Below are 18,730 nucleotides of genomic sequence, written 5' to 3'. Positions count from 1 at the left end.
CTTACAGGAGGCTCCCAGCCTCATTCTCTCCTGTCCACCTCAGTCTCTCCACACCCTGGTTTCTGCCCACCTTCAGAATGCTTGAGGTACCTAGGCACCCCGCAGCCATCCCCTGTGTTTTCCTGCCACCCTAAAGACCTGTGTTTCTGTGCTCTTGCTGGCCGGGGAGCTTGCCCACACAGGGCCTGGCCTCAGGCCCCTCTCACCTCTGACAGGCCCCATGCCGGGCACACCGGCTGAGAGGGAGGTAGACAATACAGCCAGAAAAAGCCACAAAGAGCCTGTGACCCTCAGTGTCCAGCTCCAGCCCTATGATCCGTCGTGCTGTTTGGGCGGTCCGCTTCCCACTGCACCTAGGGTGAGGCCAGAAGGAACCAGAGATGGACAGTTGAGGCTACCTTTTCCCTGAGTGAGTGGAAGAACAGAAAGCGGGGAGGTGCACAAGCAACTGAGCAGAACCCATGGAGCTGCCCCGCCCTACCACACTGTCCAGTCTTCTCGCCAAGCCTGTCTAGCCCAGAGCTCCCACCCTGCAAAAGCCAATGTTGATGTTTCCAACCTATTCCCATATCTGCAGCTGCTACCTTCCATCCCATCCCTGCTCTGCAGGGGGCCTGCCCTCCAAAGGCCTCACCGGGCAGGGCTGTAGGCATCAATCTCTTCCAGGAGGATGGGCTCAGGTCCCCTGGATCGCCCACCTGGGGGCAGCACCTTCAGCACTGTCCCATCATTGGAGCCAAGGAACATGACTGTGATGTTACTGTGGGGACCAGCCATGCCATCCACAGCTACTTGGGTCAGTAGGGCCCTGGAGGAAAGAGCTTCAGGTCAGGGAACCTGTCTAGCAGAAACCTGAACATTTCAGGGAGAGCCCAGCTGTTCTGGTAGCTGTGCCTGTGCCCTTCCCCCAGGCCCCAGGGTTCCCTTCTTAGCTCTCTCCCTTCTGCTTTCCCAAGTTCTTCCTCACACCAATGCGGTTTACCTTGTTGGGTCAAAGAAAGAGGAGGGTGGCTGAGAACAGGGAGGCAGTAGTCAGTGTTTTTCAGCCCCATACCTGCTAGTGAGAGTGAGTAGAGGCTGATGGGTGGCAGGTGGTACAGCGGGGTCCAGCAGCGGGTGAGCCTTGATGAAGGTCAGGACATCATCAGGGAGGTCTCGAGAAGAGGAGAACAAGGCAGCTCCCCCTACTCCTGCACAAGATCCTGGCCTGGTGGGTGAATGAGAAGGAGCTGCCTTGGGACTGGGAGCTGGAGCTTAGTTAAGCTCTGTGCCCCCTACTGCTCCCAAACCTGACTGGAAAGCCTTGCTCCTCCTCCACACAGACACTCATAGCACTGTTCCCCTTCACTGCCGCAGCTCTTTGGCCCCACTGCCACCCCACTATAGCTCCCACCCTGAGGCCTTGGACATCTCACTACCTCCTCACAATCCCATCTTGGGGGCAGACGCTGCTTGCTGCTGCCCCCACAAAAACCACTCCATCCTGGGTACCTGGGTGAGGGGACTCTGTCTTCAGACACAGGAGTCCAGGCCCCATCCAGACTCCTCTGCTCCTTGAACTTGCCCTCAAACCCACGCTCAATCTCATCCAGGTAGAAGGCGCAGACGGCAGAGCCAGGGATGCTGGAGGAGCCAGAAAAGATGCAGGATAGGTGCTGAAAGGAACTGCACAACTTCCCCCAGGAAGAAGTGGTGGCACCCTTCATACCACGTTAAGAGGTAGAGACTGAGGAGGTGGGGCAGCCACTGGGTGCCACACTAGGAGAAAAAATGGTGGGCAACACAGCAAACTGGCTTTGCTCGGAGGTTCCCTTAACTGCCCCATCAGTAGGCTGTGAAAGGGGAGTTTGGAGGCTGGTGTGGCAGGGGACAGATCGGGTCACACTAGTCAGCCTAGTACCAACCTATTGGTCTGGGTGGTGAAGACCCCAAAGAGAGCAGAGCGGCCATGCAGGTTCACAGGCCCAGTCAAGGCCTGTAAAACGTCAAAATAGAAAGTAGAGTCCCCAGGGACAGAGCAGTTGAGCCGCAGCTTCAGGAAGGATGTCCAGTGGCGGTCCAAGGCCCGAGGCGAGCCGCCCATGTCACGTTTACATACTCGGGCTACACGGGAGAACTGCACCTAGGGGAGGAGAGTGGAGTAGACAATGGTGAGACAGACCCACAGGGCCAGCTGCGTGCAAGGAGTGTGGTGAGTGAAGAGCACTAAGGGGCTGGGCGCAGTGGCTCACGCCTGTAATCCCAACACTTTGGGAGGCTGAGTTGGGTGGATCAGGAGGTCAGGAGATCAAGACCATGCTGGCTAACACGGTGAAAACCCGTCTCTACTAAAAATACAAACAAATTAGCTGGGCGTGGTGGTGGGCACCTGGAGTCCCAGCTACTCGGGAGGCTGAGGCAGGAGAATGGCATGAACCCAGGAGGCGTAGCTTGCAGTGAGCCAAGATCACACCACTGCACTCCAGCCTGGGCGACAGAGCGAGACTCCGTCTCAAAAAAAAAAAAAAAAAAAAAAAAAAGAGCACCAAGGGAGCAATGTGAGGGGCACAGTGAATGAAGGGCGTGGCATGGTAGGTCAACTTGGGTCAAGGGTGAGGGACAAGCAGGATGTGGGGGCAGAGGGCTTGGGGCTATTCCAAGTTGAGGGGTGAGAGTCCAGGGGATTGCTTTGTGGAGATTATGGTCAGGAGCTCTCCTCCCACTCAGACTGGCTCCTCAGGATCCAGCAGAACCCTCCAGCTACCCACCCTGATGCCCACCTCCTTACCCTCCCCAGCCGAGCATCCTCCACAGAGACCTCGCGGAAGAAGAAGTAGACATGGTCTCCATGCTCCAAGGCATGGACAAAGTGTGGCTCTAAGATGGGGAATGACAGGAAAGGGTATAGAGTATCTGTACCTGCTCAGAAGCTCCTGGCCCCACACCGCTCTCCCCACTGCATACATACACACTACCACACCATTTGCCTGCTTCCCGCCACGGTCCTCCCTCTGTGCCTCCTCCCCAATAACAGTCTCCTTTCCCCAGGCCCGCCCTGACCTCGGAGCCACTTGGAGTCGTACTTGGCAGAGCGGAGTGGGGGCTGGGGCCCAAGGCTTCTGTAAACTACAGCATCACTGGCCTGGAAATCCGCAGCTGTGGCTGAGTACAGGCTGCCCTCTGGAGGGATGGGTGGAGTGGGGTCAGGGGAGGGCTCAGGGATCTGTAGCCTGCCTCTTCTTGGGCCTCCTGCACCCCTACCTAGGCCTGGCCCTGGCCCCTACTTCAACCCTCCACTCAGGGGAATGGGGGAAAGACCCACTGGGAGAGGAGCTAAGGTGGGAGCTCCCTCCAGCCACATGCTTTCTTCTCACATGCCCAGTTGCACACCTGCAAAGATGGCCACGTTGGATTGGGTGGCATCAAAGGGGCATCGAGCCTGCCCACTCAGTTCCTCACCCTCCTGCTGCAGCGAAGTTATCTGGGGGCAGAGGGAGCAGATGCCTAGAACCTTTAGGGTCTTGGAGTCTGGTTCTATAGCCTATTCCCTCATGTCCCGTTGCCTCCTCCCCAGCCCCTCTGGACCTTTGCATTCTAGGCACTCCCATTCCCCAACCCCAGTCCCTGGTCCTTTCCCATCAAACCGATAGCCCATCTTGGGGTCCCCCCAACTTCCATCCTAACCCCCACACTCTCTTTTGTACCCCATAGCTGCGGCACACAGGGCTGAATGAGTTCGTTCCACAGGCAAGGAGCGTCTGGGAGTCCCAGGGAACAAGAACACGAATATAGTTGTAGCACTCGTCCTAGAGAACCCAAAATTCTAAGTCAGTGACAGAGGGTCCTGGGACTGAGAACAGGAGGTAATAGAAAGGTAGGCTTACAGGGCGGGCGCGGTGGCTCATGCCTGTAATCCTAGCACTTTGGGAGGCCAAGGTGGGCAGGTTGCCTGAGCTCAGGAGTTCAAGACCAGCCTGGGCAACACGGTGAAATCCCATTTCTACTAAAATACAAAAAATTAGCTGGGTGTAGCAGCATGCGCCTGTAATCCCAGCTACTTGGGAGGCTGAGGCAGGAGAAATGCTTGAACCATGGAGGCGGAGGTTGCAGTGAGCCGAGATCGTGCCATTGCACTCCAGTCTGGGCGACAGACTGAGACTCCGTCTCAAAAAAAAAAAAAAGAAAAGAAAAAGAAAGGTGGGCTACTCCTCTTGAGCCCAACAGAGCAATGTGAGATAAAGTCCCAAATAAGCTGTTTGCCGGCCCTCTGGCCTTCTGCAAATCGTTTGGCCTCTCTGAGCCTCACTTTTCTTTTCTGTGAGGCATGTAAGAGAAACTGAAAATCAGGAATTCTCTTTCCTTCTCATTTTCCCCTGTGGCCTGGGATGGAAAAAGTATGAAGGAAATTGGGCATAGTAGAGGACCAGTTGGACAGAGACTGGGGGCAAAGTAGTCCTCTCCTTCCCTCCACATTCTCGTCTCACTCCTTACCGTCAGCTTTCCCCGTACAGCACAGTTCTCCACATCTTGGCTTCTCCATGTTAGATACTGAAGGGATAAGTTGAAGAGGGAAAATCATGGGGCAACTGGGTTCCCTCCTCACATTATGGCTCCTTTTGGATTCTTCTTCCCACCCACCTGACCCCCATTGACCTTTCCCAGCCTCATCTCCACATCTGCACCTCATCCCACACAGCCCCTCACCTTGTTGGGCACCAGCCCCTCCCCTTCTTCTTGGGCTTGAAGATCGAAGGAGAAAACGTGATCCCTGAAGGGGTAGGTAAGGAGGGGTCAGAGCCTAGTCAAGGCACCCCACCTTACCCACAGTCAGCTGTTCAGGGACAAACAGTGCAGACCTTTTGGCCCTCCCCTTCCCCCTTCCTCCATGCCTTCGCATTTGTGCTCTGGGTCCAAGCATGTCCACACCCTGTGGCTCGTGCACCTGCATGTGTCCCCTGCAAGATGCTACAGTGGCCATACAGGTCCCATGTCTGCCCAGGAGCATGCATGTCTGCCCCACAACTGTGCCACGGCCAGTTTACCGGGCAGCCACTAGCAAGGTCCGGTTCAAGGTCAGGAATTTCTGAAAGTCCAGCCCAAGTTCTGCAGCCACAGCATCATCCTCCAGGCCCCGAAACCAGGATGATGGGGAAGTACCTAGAGGACACAGAGAGATAGGGTTCTGAGAATACCACAAACTTCCCCAACACCCTCTCCAATCAGATGAAACCCAGCAGTGGACACAGTGGATGTGTGAGGTTAGAGTGCCCAAAAGCTATTCTTAATACCAATAACACTGGGTACTTAATCTCTGCCAAACACAGTGTTAGCACTTTACACGCATTGTCTTATTTAATACATGGTCCTATGAGGTAGCTTTGGCCCCATTTTACAGATGAGGAGCCTGAGGCTAGAGGCCATTTAGGAATTTGCTCATTTAGCTGGGAAGTGGCAGGTATCAGGATTCAGATCCAGGTCTGTCTGCCTCCAGAGTTGAGCCTAGTCCCTTCTTGGAACTGCCTTAGGGCTAGCAATTTCCTTTCACTCCCACCTTGTGCACTGTCTTTCTGGAGCATTTATTCACTCCGTTTCTCCCAGCCCTCTGCACCCTCCCCTCAAGGCTCTTCATAGGCCACCTCAGCCCTCCAAGATTTCTTTTTTTTTTTTTTTTTTGAGATGGAGTCTCGCTCTGTCGCCCAGGCTGGAATGCAGTGGCGTGATCTCGGCTCACTGCAAGCTCCGCCTCCCAGGTTCACGCCATTCTCCTGCCTCAGCCTCCTGAGTAGCTGGGACAACAGGCGCCCGCCACCATGCCCGGCTAATTTTTTGTATTTTTAGCAGATACGGGGTTTCGCTGTGTTAGCCAGGATGGTCTCGATCTCCTGACCTCGTGATCCGCCCGCCTCGGCCTCCCAAAGTGCTGGGATTACAGGCATGAGCCACCGCGCCCGGCCAGCCCTCCGAGGTTTCTGCCTCCTCTGACCACCTGACCTCCAGCATCCACCTGGCCTGATCATGGTGGAAACCACAGTCATCAGTGGTCAAAGGATAGCCAGAGTTCAGGGATAAATGATTTAACATTTATAATGTGCTCTGCTGGGAGCGGTGGCTCACACCTGTAATCCCAGCACTTTGGGAGGCCGAGGCGGGCAGATCACAAGGTCAGGAAATCGAGACCATCCTGGCTAACACGGTGAAACCCCATCTCTACGAAAAATACAAAAACAAAATTAGCCAGGCGTGGTGGCGGGCACCTGTAGTCCCAGCTACTCGGGAGGCTGAGGCAGGAGAATGGCGTGAACCCAGGAGGCAGAGCTTGCAGTGAGCCGAGATCGTGCCACTGCACTCCAGCCTGGGCAACAGTGCAAGACTCCATCTCAAAAAAAAAAAAAAAAATTATAATGTGCTTGGAGCTGCTTCTAGCACATAGGAGTGTTTGCTATTCTTATATATCCCTCAACAATTACTCCCAGTAACCCAACTGCAGTTCCTCTATCCTTAAAATTACTCTAAATCCTACAAATATAACAGGAACTGCAAATAGATAAAGGTTCTTCTCAGAAAAAGTGGGTTTATGCTTTCTATCATGGTGGGCTTATTGGTGGTACCAGTGGTAGCGAGGCGAGTAAGAGGTGTTGGGAACCACTGAACTAGTATTAGACCTTCTCTATGTAGCTAAGAATAACAGCAAACACATATAAAGCATTTACTTTGTGCCATACAGTGTTCTCAGCACTTTACATGTATAACCTCATTTAATCCCTAAATAATTCCATGAGGTAGAAGACTGTTTTGTTTTTTGTTTTTTTTAGATGGAGCTTAACTCTCGTTGCCCAAGCTGGAGTGAAATGGCACGATCTCTGCTCACTGCAACCTCCGCCTCCTGGGTTCAAGCAATTCTCCTGCCTCAGCCTCCCGAGTAGCTGGGGTTACAGGCACATGCCACCAAGCCTGGCTAATTTTTTGTATTTTTAGTAGAAACGGGGTTCCACCATGTTAGCCAGGCAGGTCTCGAACTCCCTACCTCAGGTGATCTGCCCACCTTGGCCTCCCAAAGTGCTGGGATTACAGGCGTGAGCCACCGTGCCTGGCTGACTTTTTTTTTTTTTTTAAAGAGATGGGGTACGGGGTTGCAGGGTGGGATGACTCTGGCTGTGTTGCCCAGGCTGGACTGCAGTGGCTATTCACAGGCGCCATCACAGAGCACTACATCCTGGGCTCAAGTGATCTTCCTGCCTCAGCCTCCTGAGTACCCACCACTGGCTCAGAATACTATTATATTCATTTTACAGCTGAGGAGACTGAGACAAAGAAAGGTTGTTTCACCATGTTAGCCAGGATGGTCTCAATCTCCTGGAGAGTCCGTATTCTTAACCTCCATGCGATGCTGCCTCTAAGTGAAGAAACCAGGCCCAGGGATGAGAAGCAGCTGGCAGGAGGTGTCAGCTCACTCTACCTGTTTGCTTCTTTTTGCTGGTCTGGCTGTTAGCTTCCTTGAGGCTGGGAGCCTTCCTGCACCTTGCCTCCCACACAGGGGGTCTCAGTCTCTAATTGTTCACAGAGATGGGGCAAGGTAGGTACTGGGCACTCACCTTGAAGGTCAGAGATCAACAGAGGGAGGGGGTCCTGGGGAAAGGCGGCCTTATTGCGGGGAAGTGAGAGCAGCAGCAGCAGTAGCAGCAAGGGCATGAAGTGGGGGGCACGGGGCATCCTGTGCGGGGCAGCTCAGGCCCCAGGGGGTGCCCCCTCACCCATAAGCCGGCCCTGAAAGGGGAGACAGGGAAAAGTAGGGGAGGAGCCAAGTTCCCTCTACCCTGACACAAGCCAGCAGGCTCCTCTCCTGGTCTATCCCCAGAAGACCCTGTGGGGTGGGGGAAAAGAACCCTCTCTCCAGCACTGCCCCAGTCCCAGCCAGCTGTCATTGTCACTCAAGGCCCTTCCCTCTGCAACTGGCCCAAACTGGCTGGTGTGAGGCCTACATGCATGACCCCAGGTAAGGACAGGACACACCCACCCCCATCTCAGCCTTCTCACTCAGCTTTTCCTCTTCTCTCCTGACTGGGTCTGGGACATTCAGTAGGTGACACCCCCTGGCCCCCCTCTTGCTAACCCCTTCTCAGCTATAATTAGAGACTGAAGCCTTAAAATTATAAATAGTGATTCCTTGGCACTGGGAGGAGGAAAAGGGCACCATGTCTGACTCCCCCTCCCTCCCAGACCCCCACGGCACCCTGGGAGCAATGCAGGAACTGTGCCTAGGCGGGGGCAGCTGTGTGGCCGACACTGTCGTTTCTAGAGTTGAGGAAGACAGAGTTGGGGGAGGCAGCCTAGAGGTCACTGTGCTGGTCTAAGCTCATGCTTCGGGGGCCCTTCCCACCGCTAGGGAAGAACTGAGTAGGGAGGAGAGTTGGTGGGGGGGACTGTCTTCGCCAAAAATGAATCTGCATCAAAGCCAGATCAGAGGCTAAATTTAGCTCTGGCTGCAGCTGTCTGCCCGACCACTGTGCCACCCCCTCCAGGCTCTCTAGCCCCCTGCTCCTTCCTTGGCTCCTAAGAACCAGTGCATGTACTTGAGGGGGGAAGAGCGGACCCACCCCCTATGAGAAGCCAGGGGTACAAGGGACTAGTGAAGCAAAACAGCTAAAGGTGCCCCTATTTCCCTTCCTTCCCTCATCTGCCGCCTCTGAAATTAAAATATAAATTATTCAGTGACAGGCAGGTAATTGTAGCCCAAAGTCCAAGAAAAGATGGATATGGTGGAAGAGATGGTGAGACAGGTCTCCTTCCACCCATCAGCCTCCCTCAGCCAAATGACCCTGGCTGGGGCCCACAGTAGGAGGTATATACCAGCTTCCTGCCTTCCCCTAAAATTGAAGTGAGGGACTTGGTCAGCTCCAAAAATCAGGTCAAGAAGGGTGAGAATAATTTCTTTTGTGAACAGATAACTATCCTTCACCAATGCTTAGTTGCCCATCCCACCGTGTCCCCCAAAACAGACCCTAAGCTTCCACACCAAGCCCCCTTCCATCTCCCCAGTAATTCTACTCTCCCAGCCAGGACCCAAGTGTCCCCCCACCCCCAATCCAGCATCACTGGTGGGGAGGCTGACGTCAGGTGGGGCCCCAAGAGAGCTGAAAAAGGGAAAAGAGTAGGAACACCTAATGATGAGCCCCCTTCCCCAGGGGCAGAGTAGCAGCTAGCTAACGACCCTCTGGTGTTGAAAGGCTGGGCCTTCCTCCCTCCCCCGACATGTTTCCGGATGCTGTTGTTCCCAGGGGAAGAGAAAGGAAGAGAAAGGGACATAGCTTGTCTCTCATCCTCCCCAACCTGCTCTCCCCACCGCCCCCCTGCCTCCAAGTTGCCCTGAGCAACTGTTATCTTCACCCTGGAAACAACTTTGGTCTCTGGAAAGTGTGGAGAAGAGCCAGCCCCTCTTCCTGCTCCCTGCTCATGCCTGTTTCCACCCCCTGCCCTCAGGAGCTGCTGCCCTTTCCTTACCTGGGGTGGTGACTCCTGTGGGGGCTTGAGGAGGATAGGAAACCTCTGACCTGATGGAAGACAGGACAAAGGAGGGAAGAGACTGCATTACACTCCCCTTACCACATCCCTTACAAGTAAATGTAAAAATTCAAGAAAAGTCTGCTGAGGCAGGCTTGGGTAGGGGAGATGCTGCCTTGAAAATGGGAGGGGGCTGATGACACTTCTTAATAGTTTGGTCACAAAGGTGCTGGTGGCTTCATGCCCAGAGATGTAGGGGAAGGGGATGGCCCCTTTCTAGAAACTCCTAGAGCCACAGGGCCACCCTTGGCAAACGGGGTCACTGGGAGAGTTTGTGGGGCATGGCGACCACTCCCATGTTAAAGCCCTCAGAATCCAACAGCCTTCTTAGCAAAAGCGCCTTAGCTAGGGACAATAGAGGCTAATTTGCATCTCATTTACATGCTCTTCATTTCCAGGCCAAATGATCTGATAGCAAGCACCCTCAGCCCTTTCCTTCCTCCCTGAGAGAGCAGGCTGTGCCTCCCTTCCATCCAGTCTACACACACACACACACACACACACACACACTCACACCCCACTTCAGGCTGGATTAGTCCAGCCTCTAAAAACACTTGGCTGGCCTTTGCATTGGCCCTCTAGACTCAACTATGATACACCTTTAAGAGGGCTTCTTGTAGCTGTTTTTGGGGAGCAGCATCTGGTCAGCTCCTCAACTCCTGGCCTGGAGAAAAGATCACTCTGCTCTGGAAGAATCCTAGCTGCTTCACACCCCACATCTGAAGCACATGGGAGAGACCTGGCCGACTCTCCCCTTTCCAGATCCTCCCCTTGCTGGGAAGAGGAAACAGCCCTTCTCTCTCCTGGCCCCGAAGCCACCTCTGGGGAGTGGCTGGGGTCATAGCCACAGTCTAGCAGAGCTGTGGAAGGGATGGAGAAGGGGAGATTGGGCTGGGGACAATAGCAGGAAGCCTTTGGGCTGGTCGCCCGTCCCAGTCCACCTTCCTCAGAGGGAGCAGGGTTGCGCCAAGGAGCCTGTGGAACCGGTGCTTTCCTTTCTCCAAGCCATTTCCCCCACTCTTAGCTCTTAGCCCCACACTCAGCACCTACCCTCCCTCCCACCCAACCCCCAACCAGGACAATCCAGGTGTCTAGAGCCTCGAAAGAGGTGGGCCTAGGGCCAGGGGCTCAACGTGTCTCCCCTTCACTGGATCCGGGGCTCCGAGGAGGGGCCGGTAGCAGACTCTGGGCCGGGACCGGGTCCCAGAGCCACGTTAGCGGGAGGAGGGGCTGGAGGGGCCTGCAGGCGCAGACGGAGAGGGGATGGGAGCGGGGGTTGGGGAGCAGAGGCGGGTCTCCCAGGCCAGGGAAACAGGGCCAGAGGCTGAGAACCAACGAGGGCGGGCCTGTGGCCGGCGCTCAGTGGGGTCTGTGGGCTCAGGAGGCAGTTGCCAGCTCGGATGACCTCTTTGGGAGACTTCAGTCTAACAAAGCCCCGGGCCGAGCGGGCTGAAGGAAGGAGATAGGCGCTGGGACCGATGTTGCTCGGGGGCCCCATTCGCCGCCTCTTTGCACGAGCCAACCCTTCAGAGGGTGCTTAGATTCCGGCTTGCACAAGGACAGAGGAGCACCCATGACACAAAGTCCGGAACGATGCGCCCCTCTTCCCATCCCTTCAGGGGCGTCAGGAGGGTCTAGTTCTCCGCGGGTCTCGGAGCCCTAGTTTCCCTGCCGGGAAAGCAAGGGGCCAGGTTTTCCACCCTTTCTACGGTGCGCGCCTCAAATAATCTCTTTTCGCGCTTCCCAGTCCAGCGGGATGCGACTCGACGAAAGCCCAGTTGAACGAGGTGCCCAGACTCTGCTCCCACCAGTACAGTTACGGGGCTCGGCCACTGTCCCTCCTTCCTCCCTGCACCCCGATTTCGTTGACCCTCTCCGTCAGCCAGCCACACCGGGCGCCGACACCCTCCCTGGTACCCTAGCGCTTCAGAAGCTTGCCCCCCGCCGGCCGCGCCCTCCTGCTCCCTCCCCGCCTCCCCGCAGCCCCTTCCCTGCCCGGGGTACTTGCTCCAGGATTCGGGTCAGCGGGATCGAGATCGCCGCGGACGGCCAGCGGCCACGAGCTGCGCTGAGTTCGCAATCCGTGGTTGTGCTCAGGCGAGATGCGATGAGCGTCCGAATTGGATAGTGCTTGAGTTTGGGTTCCGGGGTGCTATCGGGAGAGCCCTGGGTCCGAGTCCAGCCGCGGATCCGCGGAGGAAAACAATGCGACCGCCCGGGGCTCTGGGCTCGGCCCCAGTGGCCCCGCCCGCCTCCCAGCCGGGCCCACCTCCTGCCCGCCTTTGGGTCGCCGCGACTAATCCCGCCCTCGGAGGGCGGCTAGACACCGCCTTCTCGTCGCCTCTCCGCCAATAGCGCCGGCCGGGGAGGGGCGCCAGGAGAGCCAGGCCGGGAGGCTGCACTGGAGACCAGAGACAGACGCGAGATGGAGAGACCCACGGACAGTCGCCGACACTGGGCAGAGGAAGAAATACATACAGAAGCAGAGACCGGCTGGCACAGGAGAGGCTCTGGGGAGAAATTTTACAAGAGAGGAAGAGGAGCTGGGAAGAGAAAGAGACAGGAAACCTGGGAGCCTCGCGGGGCTGGGTTGGGCTGTCAGAGCCTGCGCGATCCTTCCTCCCTTCCCCTCCTATACGGCTTGGGCGACCTTGCTCCCGAGGGCGCATCCCGCATCTCCCTGACTCTGCCCCCAACTCTCTGTTGCTCCTCTCTATGCGTTTTCCCTCTGTCTCCTTATTTCTCCCCGTAGGCCTCCTCTGGTTCGTCCTGACCCCGATGAGGAGGCCTAGCATGCGCGTGGGGGCTGGAGGCCTGGGAAAGGAAAGGAAGGTGTCAGCAGGAGGTTTCCCTTGTTTCCATGATCTCCTCCCCTCCCAGCTCTACAAAGCAGCATGAGTTTGGGCCACTATGGCAAGAACTAGCTAGCAGTCAGGCTGTTGGGTAATGGAAGAGGGCAGGTGAGAGAGGCTGAAGCCAAAACAGATGTGGAAATCAAGACTAACTGACTCAGAGAAAGACACAAAGAGTAGCAACGCTAAGACCTGATAAAGTAACCCACACAGCCTTCCTGCCCCACAGACATATGTCCCACCTTTCCTCAGAGGACCCTGACATCCCTCCAAACAGCAAAACTGCCCCTTCTCCCTCCCCACCCTTCATAAAGCCCCTGGGAATGTCAGTGAGGAGGAAGAATAAACTACTACAGACAGGATTGCTTGGTACCTTGGTATTGCCTGGTAGGATTCTTCTCTATGTGGGGCTGGGACAAAAGACATTCTCAAAATTCTCCAGGAAAGTGGGTGGCCTGGGAGACACTGGCATTCTCAGATAGTTTTATCTGACTGAACACTTCTACCCACATCTTGGACTCTGGAATAGAGGAAAGGAGGGGGAAGGGGTTTGCCACTTTAGGCCAGCCTTAACTGGACTGTGATCAGGGAGGGGAGTATCAACAACTAGGCTAAGCCCCACAGCGAGTACGCAAGAGACCTAAACATACACACACATGTGCACACGCACACACACAGAGAGAGACAGAGATTTAAGGCCAGGTGAACCAGTAAGATGAACAGTAACTCAGTAAAGTCAGATCTAAAAAAATAGAAGAAGATAAACAGGGACAATATCTACACAGGATTAACGGCCGAGGGATCTTGGGTCCAAGGCAATTCAGCAAACTGTCAGACAGTTGGGGTTGTTTTAAAGGCTGGAAAGAAATTTTCAGAGAAAGACACCTCAAAATATAGAGGCACTGCGAGGTTAAAAGAAATCTTAGCTCCTAGCACAGGGTTTAGGTACTCAGATACATGCTTATTGAATAGATTAGTGAGTGGGGATTAAGGTGTAATTCATTTAAAGTTTTAGGACCCAGCTCGAATCTCAGTTCAATCCAATAAGTATTAAACACTTACTTGAGACACAATCTACTACACAATCCACTGTGGGTTGCGGTTGCAGACTCTAAGAAAATGATAATATATTTGAATTAAAATAAGATTTGCACATACTAAACTATTAAAAAGTCTAAACTATTAAAAAGACAGTACTAAATATTAAATATTTAATAGTACTAAACTATTAAAAAGACAACACCAAGTCTCAAAAGAAAAGCTACATTGAACATAAATTTCCAAATGTGCAAAGAAGACAAATATTCTCCGAAGACTGCACAGAAAGATGCTGGATACATTTTATCAGGGAGGACAGGAAAACTTTGGTGGGAGTTGGCTTGGTGCAAAAGAAGAAAATGTTCCCGAGGGACACAGCTTCAGCAAAAACTTTTACTTGGTGAGCAAGGAGCCTGCAGCATGGATAACAAAAAGATCCTGTGAGGCTGGTGTATGGGAAAGGCACTAGTTAGGAGCAAGGAGAGGGAAAAGGAGAAGACAAATTACAGAAGGCCTGGAATGCCTAGGTGAGCTGGTTAAAAATCATCTGACAGGAGTAGGATGTCATTTTAAATTCTTGAAAAAGGGTGCAACTTGTCTTTTTTTTTTTTTTTTTTAAGCAAGAAGACAGAGAACTACTAGCAAGAAAATAGGTTTAAAGGTGAGGGGAGAGGGACAATCAGACAAGGGTGATGGGTTTAGAAAGAAATACATGAATCTGAGAGCTATTTTGAAGGACAAATCAAAATGACTCTCTTGGCTGGGCGAGGTGGCTCACCCCTGTAATCCCAGCACTTTGGGAGGCCGAGGTGGGCAGATCACCTGAGGTCAGGAGTTTTGAGACCAGCCTGGCCAACATGGAGAAACCCCAGCTCTGCTAAAAATACAAAAAAAAAAGTAGCCGGGCGTGGTGATAGGCACCTGCAATCCCAGCTACTCAGGAGGCTGAGGCAGGGGAATTACTTGAACTCGGGTGACAGGAGATTGCAGTGAGCCGAGATCATGCCACTGCACTCCAGCCTGGGTAACACAGAGGGAGACTCTTTAAAAAAAAAAAAAAAAAAAAAACCCGCTCTTCTACTCCCTTAGTGTTTTGAAGAAAATCACACAGTCCTGGCCGGGCGCAGTGACTCAGACCTATAATCCTAGCACTTTGAGAGGCCAAGGCCGGTGGATTGCCTGAGCTCAGGAGTTCGAGACCAGCCTTGGCAACAATGGTGAAACCCTGTCTCTACTAAAATACAAAAAATTAGCCAGGCATGGCGGCGTGCGCCTGTAGTCCCAGCTACTCGGGAGGCTGAGGCAGGAGAATTGCTTGAACTCGGGAGGCCGAGGTTGCAGTGAGCTGAGATTGCACCACTGCACTCCAGCCTGGGCAACAGAGCGAGACTCCATCTCAAAAAAAGGAAATCACACAGTCCCACGAATTGGATTGGAAAAGCACTCTCTTCCAATCCCCAGGGAGCTATTTCAAACTTCCTCCTTGTTTTGCAAGTTCCTTTCCTTACCATTTCCTTGTTCATCTCAGGAAAACCCTCATCCGTCTTCAGAGAAAACAGAGATAATAAAGTGAGAATTCCACCAACTTTTTGCTCCCTACAGATATACTTAGCTGCATCATGTCTCTCTCATCCTAGTGAATGCCATCCATATCACCTGTCGAAGGTTCACCTATGACTTTACTATAAGTTGTATGCAGTCCCTGGTTGTCTATCTTGCTCAACACTGTATCCTTTCCTTGTAGCATAGTGCCTGCACATAGAAGGTATTAACTTAAAAAAAAAAATAGAGGCAGAGTCTCATTGTGTTGCCCAGGCTGGTCTTGAACTCCTAGGCTCAAGTGATTCTCCTGCCTCGGCCTCCCAAACTGCTGGGATTACCGGCGTCAGCCACCATCCCCAGCCTTAACCTGTCCTTTTCTACTGATATTTTCCCCTTAGCATATACACATGCTCAAGTAATTCCCATGATTAAAAGGAAAACATTCCAAACTTTCTATTGATCCTTGTCTGCACCCAGTCATCACTCAATTTCTCTCTTCCCTTCATAACTAAGCTTCTAGAGTTACCTATACTTGCCATATCCATTTTCATGATTCTCATTCTCAATCATTTTAGTTTTTGTCCCCATCAGTCCACTGACATTGCTCTCATTAAGGCCACCAATGACCTCCTGGTCACATTGAATGAACAACTCTTCAGTCTTTATCCTTTTGCCCTCTCTGTGTCATTTGACCTGTTGACTCCCCACTCCTTGAAATGCTTTCTTCTTTTGGCTCCTGAGGTCCCTCTTTCTCTTAACAGAGACTAGGGGCTTAATAAATATGTATTTTTAATGAATGGATAGTTTCACTTCTATTAATATGGCTTTTCTTTTCTTTTCTTTTTTTTTTTTTTTTTGAGACGGAGTCTCGCTCTGTCGCCCAGGCTGGAGTGCAGTGGCGCAATCTCGGCTCACTGCAAGCTCCGCCTCCCAGGTTCACGCCATTCTCCTGCCTCAGCCTCTCCGAGTAGCTGGGACTACAGGCGCCCACCACCACGCCCGGCTAATTTTTTGTATTTTTAGTAGAGACGGGGTTTCACTGTGGTCTCGATCTCCTGACCTCGTGATCCGCCCGCCTCGGCCTCCCAAAGTGCTGGGATTACAAGCGTGAGCCACCGCGCCCGGCCTCCTTCCTGCCTACTTCTTAGGATCAAATAAGATCCTGTAGGTGAAACGTTTTGCAAATTCAAAAGTGTTTTGCACATTTAAGATACCATCATTTGGCCAGGGTACACAGTGACTCACTCCTGTAATCTCAGCACTTTGGGAGATTGAGGCAGGAGGTCCTTTGAGTCCAGGAGTTCGAGGCTGCAGTGATCAGTATGAGCCACTGTACTCCAGCCTGGGCAAGATAGCAAGACCCTATCTCTAAAAAAAATTTGTGGCCGGGCACAGTGGCTCACGCCTGTAATCCCAGCACTTTGGGAGGTCGAGGTGGGTGGATCACAAGGTCAGGATTTCGAGACCAGCCTGGCCAATATGGTGAAACCCCGTCTCTACTAAAAATACAAAAAAATTAGCCGGGCGTGGTGGCACATGCCTGTAATCCTAGCCACTTGGGAAGCTGAGGCAGGAGAATTGCTTGAATCCGGGAGGCAGAGGTTGCAGTGAGCCGAGATCGCGCCTCTGCACTACAGCCTGGGTGACAGAGCAAGACTCCGTCTCAAAAAAAAAGAAAAAAAATTGTTTTTGGCCGGGTGCGGTGGCTCACGCCTGTAATCCCAGCACTTTGGGAGGCTGAGGTGGGTGGATCACGAGGTCAGGAGTTCAAGACCAGCCTGGCCAAGATAGTAGAAACCCCGTCTCTACTAAAGATACAAAAATTAGCCAAGCATGGCAGTGGGTGCTTGAAATCCCAGCTACTCAGGAGGCTGAGGCAGAGAATCAGTTGAACCCGGGAGGCAGAGGTTGCAGTGAGCCGAGATCGCACCACTGCACTCTACCCTGGGCGACAGAGTGAGACTCTGTCTCAATTGAAAAAAAAAAAAAGAGCGAGCGAGAGAGAAAATAAAAGACTTCCCCATGAATGAAGTAAATGAACATTATAACATGTGACTCCTATGTTACTACCATTTTCCCCTCATATCCGGGTTCTTGGATATGTTTTGACTTTATTCTTTCAGCACATATTTATTGACCACAGTATGTGCCAAGCACTGTGCAGACACTAAAACAATCTGAGCTCAGTGGGTAGACAGTTAATAAAATCACAAATTACAGACAGGCGCTATGGCTCATGCCTGTAATCCCAGCACTTTGGGAGGCCAAGATGGGCAGATAGCTTGAGGCCAGGAGTTCGAGACCAGCCTGGCCAACATGGCGAAACCCTGTCTCTACTAAAAATTCAAAAATTAGCCAGGTGTGGTGGCAGTGTAATCCCAGCTACTCGGGAGGCTGAGGCAGGAGAATCACTTGAACCTGGGAGGCAGAGGTTGCAGTGAGCTGAAATCACATCACTGCACTCCAGCCTGGGTGACAGGGACAGAGCAAGACTCTGTCAAAAAAAAGAAAAGAAAGAGAGAGAGACAGAGAGAGGAAGGAAGGGAGGGAGGGAGGGGAGTTTGAAGCTGGAAAGGAAAACAGGTAAAGACTAGGTAGCAGAATTCTGAATCCAGAAGTTATTATTGTATTTGCATCTTCTTATATTTTTATTCCCTTTATTCTTTTTCTTTTCTTTTCTTTTTTTTTTTTTTTAGAGACAGAGTCTCTCACTCTATCACCAGGCTGGAGGGCAGAGGCGCGATCTCGGCTCACTACAACCTCTGCCTCCCTGGTTCAAGCAAATCTCCTGCCTCAGCTTCCCTAGTAGCTAGGACTACAGGCATGCGCCATCATGCCCAGCTAATTTTTGTATTTTTAGTAGAGACAGGGTTTCACCGTGTTAGCCAGGATGGTCTTGATCTCCTAACCTCGTGATCCGCCCGCCTCGGCATCCCAAAGTGCTGGGATTACAGGTGTGAGCCACCACGCCCACTGCAGCCAGTCGAGACAGGGTTTCACCACGTTGGCCAGGCTGGTCTCAAACTCCTGACCTCGGGTGATCCACCCACCTTGGCTTCCCCAAGTGCTGGGATTACAGTCATGAGCCACCGCGCCCGGCCTGGAGCAACTTTTTTAAAGTTTGCCATGATCTGATCTTTTTCCTTCTTCACTTATCTCTCAAACAACTTACATTCCAGACATAAATCACCACTTCCTGAGAATGTCGTGTATTATGTTTTTTTCCCGCATGTGCTTATGCCGTCCCCATCATCTGGGACTTCTTCCCCATCTCTGGCTATTAAGTAGTTGAATTTATCTTTCCAAGTCTACCTCTTCAGCCCTATCATAATTAAGCTTCTTTACTCTCAAAATTATTTAAATCCCCATTAAAGTTAATGGCATTGTTTGACTACTATTACTGTTATTTATGTTTAAGCTTATCTCCCTGGCCAGATTCCCCATAAGATTCTTGATAGCAAGTGTTTTTGTCTCATTCAACAACTGTGACTTCCAGGATGGGTGCAGCGGCTCACGCCTGTAATCCCAACACTTTGGGAGGCCAAGGTGGGAGGATTGCTTGAGTTTAGAAGTTCAGCCTGGGCAACATAGTGAGACCCTCCTCTCTACAAAAAAAAGGAAGGCTTGGTGGTGTGAGCCTCTGGTCCCAGCTACTTGGGAGGCTGAAGTAGGATCTCTTGAGCCTAGGAGGTCAAGGCTGCAGTCAGCTGTGATGATGCCACTGCACTGTGGCCTGGGTGACAGAGCGAGACCCTATCTCA

At 52.6% G+C, this 18,730-nt stretch overlaps 1 protein-coding gene across 7 annotated transcripts in view; it reads right to left on the bottom strand.

The window, feature by feature from the left end:
* The window catches only part of SEMA6C (semaphorin 6C), a 29,079-nt gene that overhangs the window by 5,230 nt on the left and 5,119 nt on the right, over window positions 1-18,730 (bottom strand). For 2 of the 7 annotated variants that reach the window (XM_032154700.2, XM_032154703.2), the window contains exons 1-15: window positions 11,546-11,793; window positions 9,478-9,527; window positions 7,572-7,743; window positions 5,022-5,136; window positions 4,684-4,747; window positions 4,471-4,527; window positions 3,684-3,785; window positions 3,370-3,460; window positions 3,040-3,159; window positions 2,768-2,856; window positions 1,905-2,122; window positions 1,492-1,623; window positions 1,055-1,207; window positions 635-808; window positions 207-353 (exon numbers count right to left, since the gene is read on the bottom strand). In XM_032154700.2, the coding sequence (XP_032010591.1) occupies window positions 207-353; window positions 635-808; window positions 1,055-1,207; window positions 1,492-1,623; window positions 1,905-2,122; window positions 2,768-2,856; window positions 3,040-3,159; window positions 3,370-3,460; window positions 3,684-3,785; window positions 4,471-4,527; window positions 4,684-4,747; window positions 5,022-5,136; window positions 7,572-7,689 (1,580 nt within the window). In that variant the 5' untranslated portion in view covers window positions 7,690-7,743; window positions 9,478-9,527; window positions 11,546-11,793. The other 5 variants (XM_032154702.2, XM_058439294.1, XM_032154704.2 and 2 more) reach the window with 5 other exon arrangements.

This window comes from Hylobates moloch, unplaced genomic scaffold (assembly GCF_009828535.3).
Source record: "Hylobates moloch isolate HMO894 unplaced genomic scaffold, HMol_V3 SCAFFOLD_5, whole genome shotgun sequence".
Classification (NCBI taxonomy): Eukaryota; Metazoa; Chordata; class Mammalia; order Primates; family Hylobatidae; genus Hylobates; species Hylobates moloch.
This window is presented reverse-complemented; position numbering and strand designations above follow the sequence as displayed.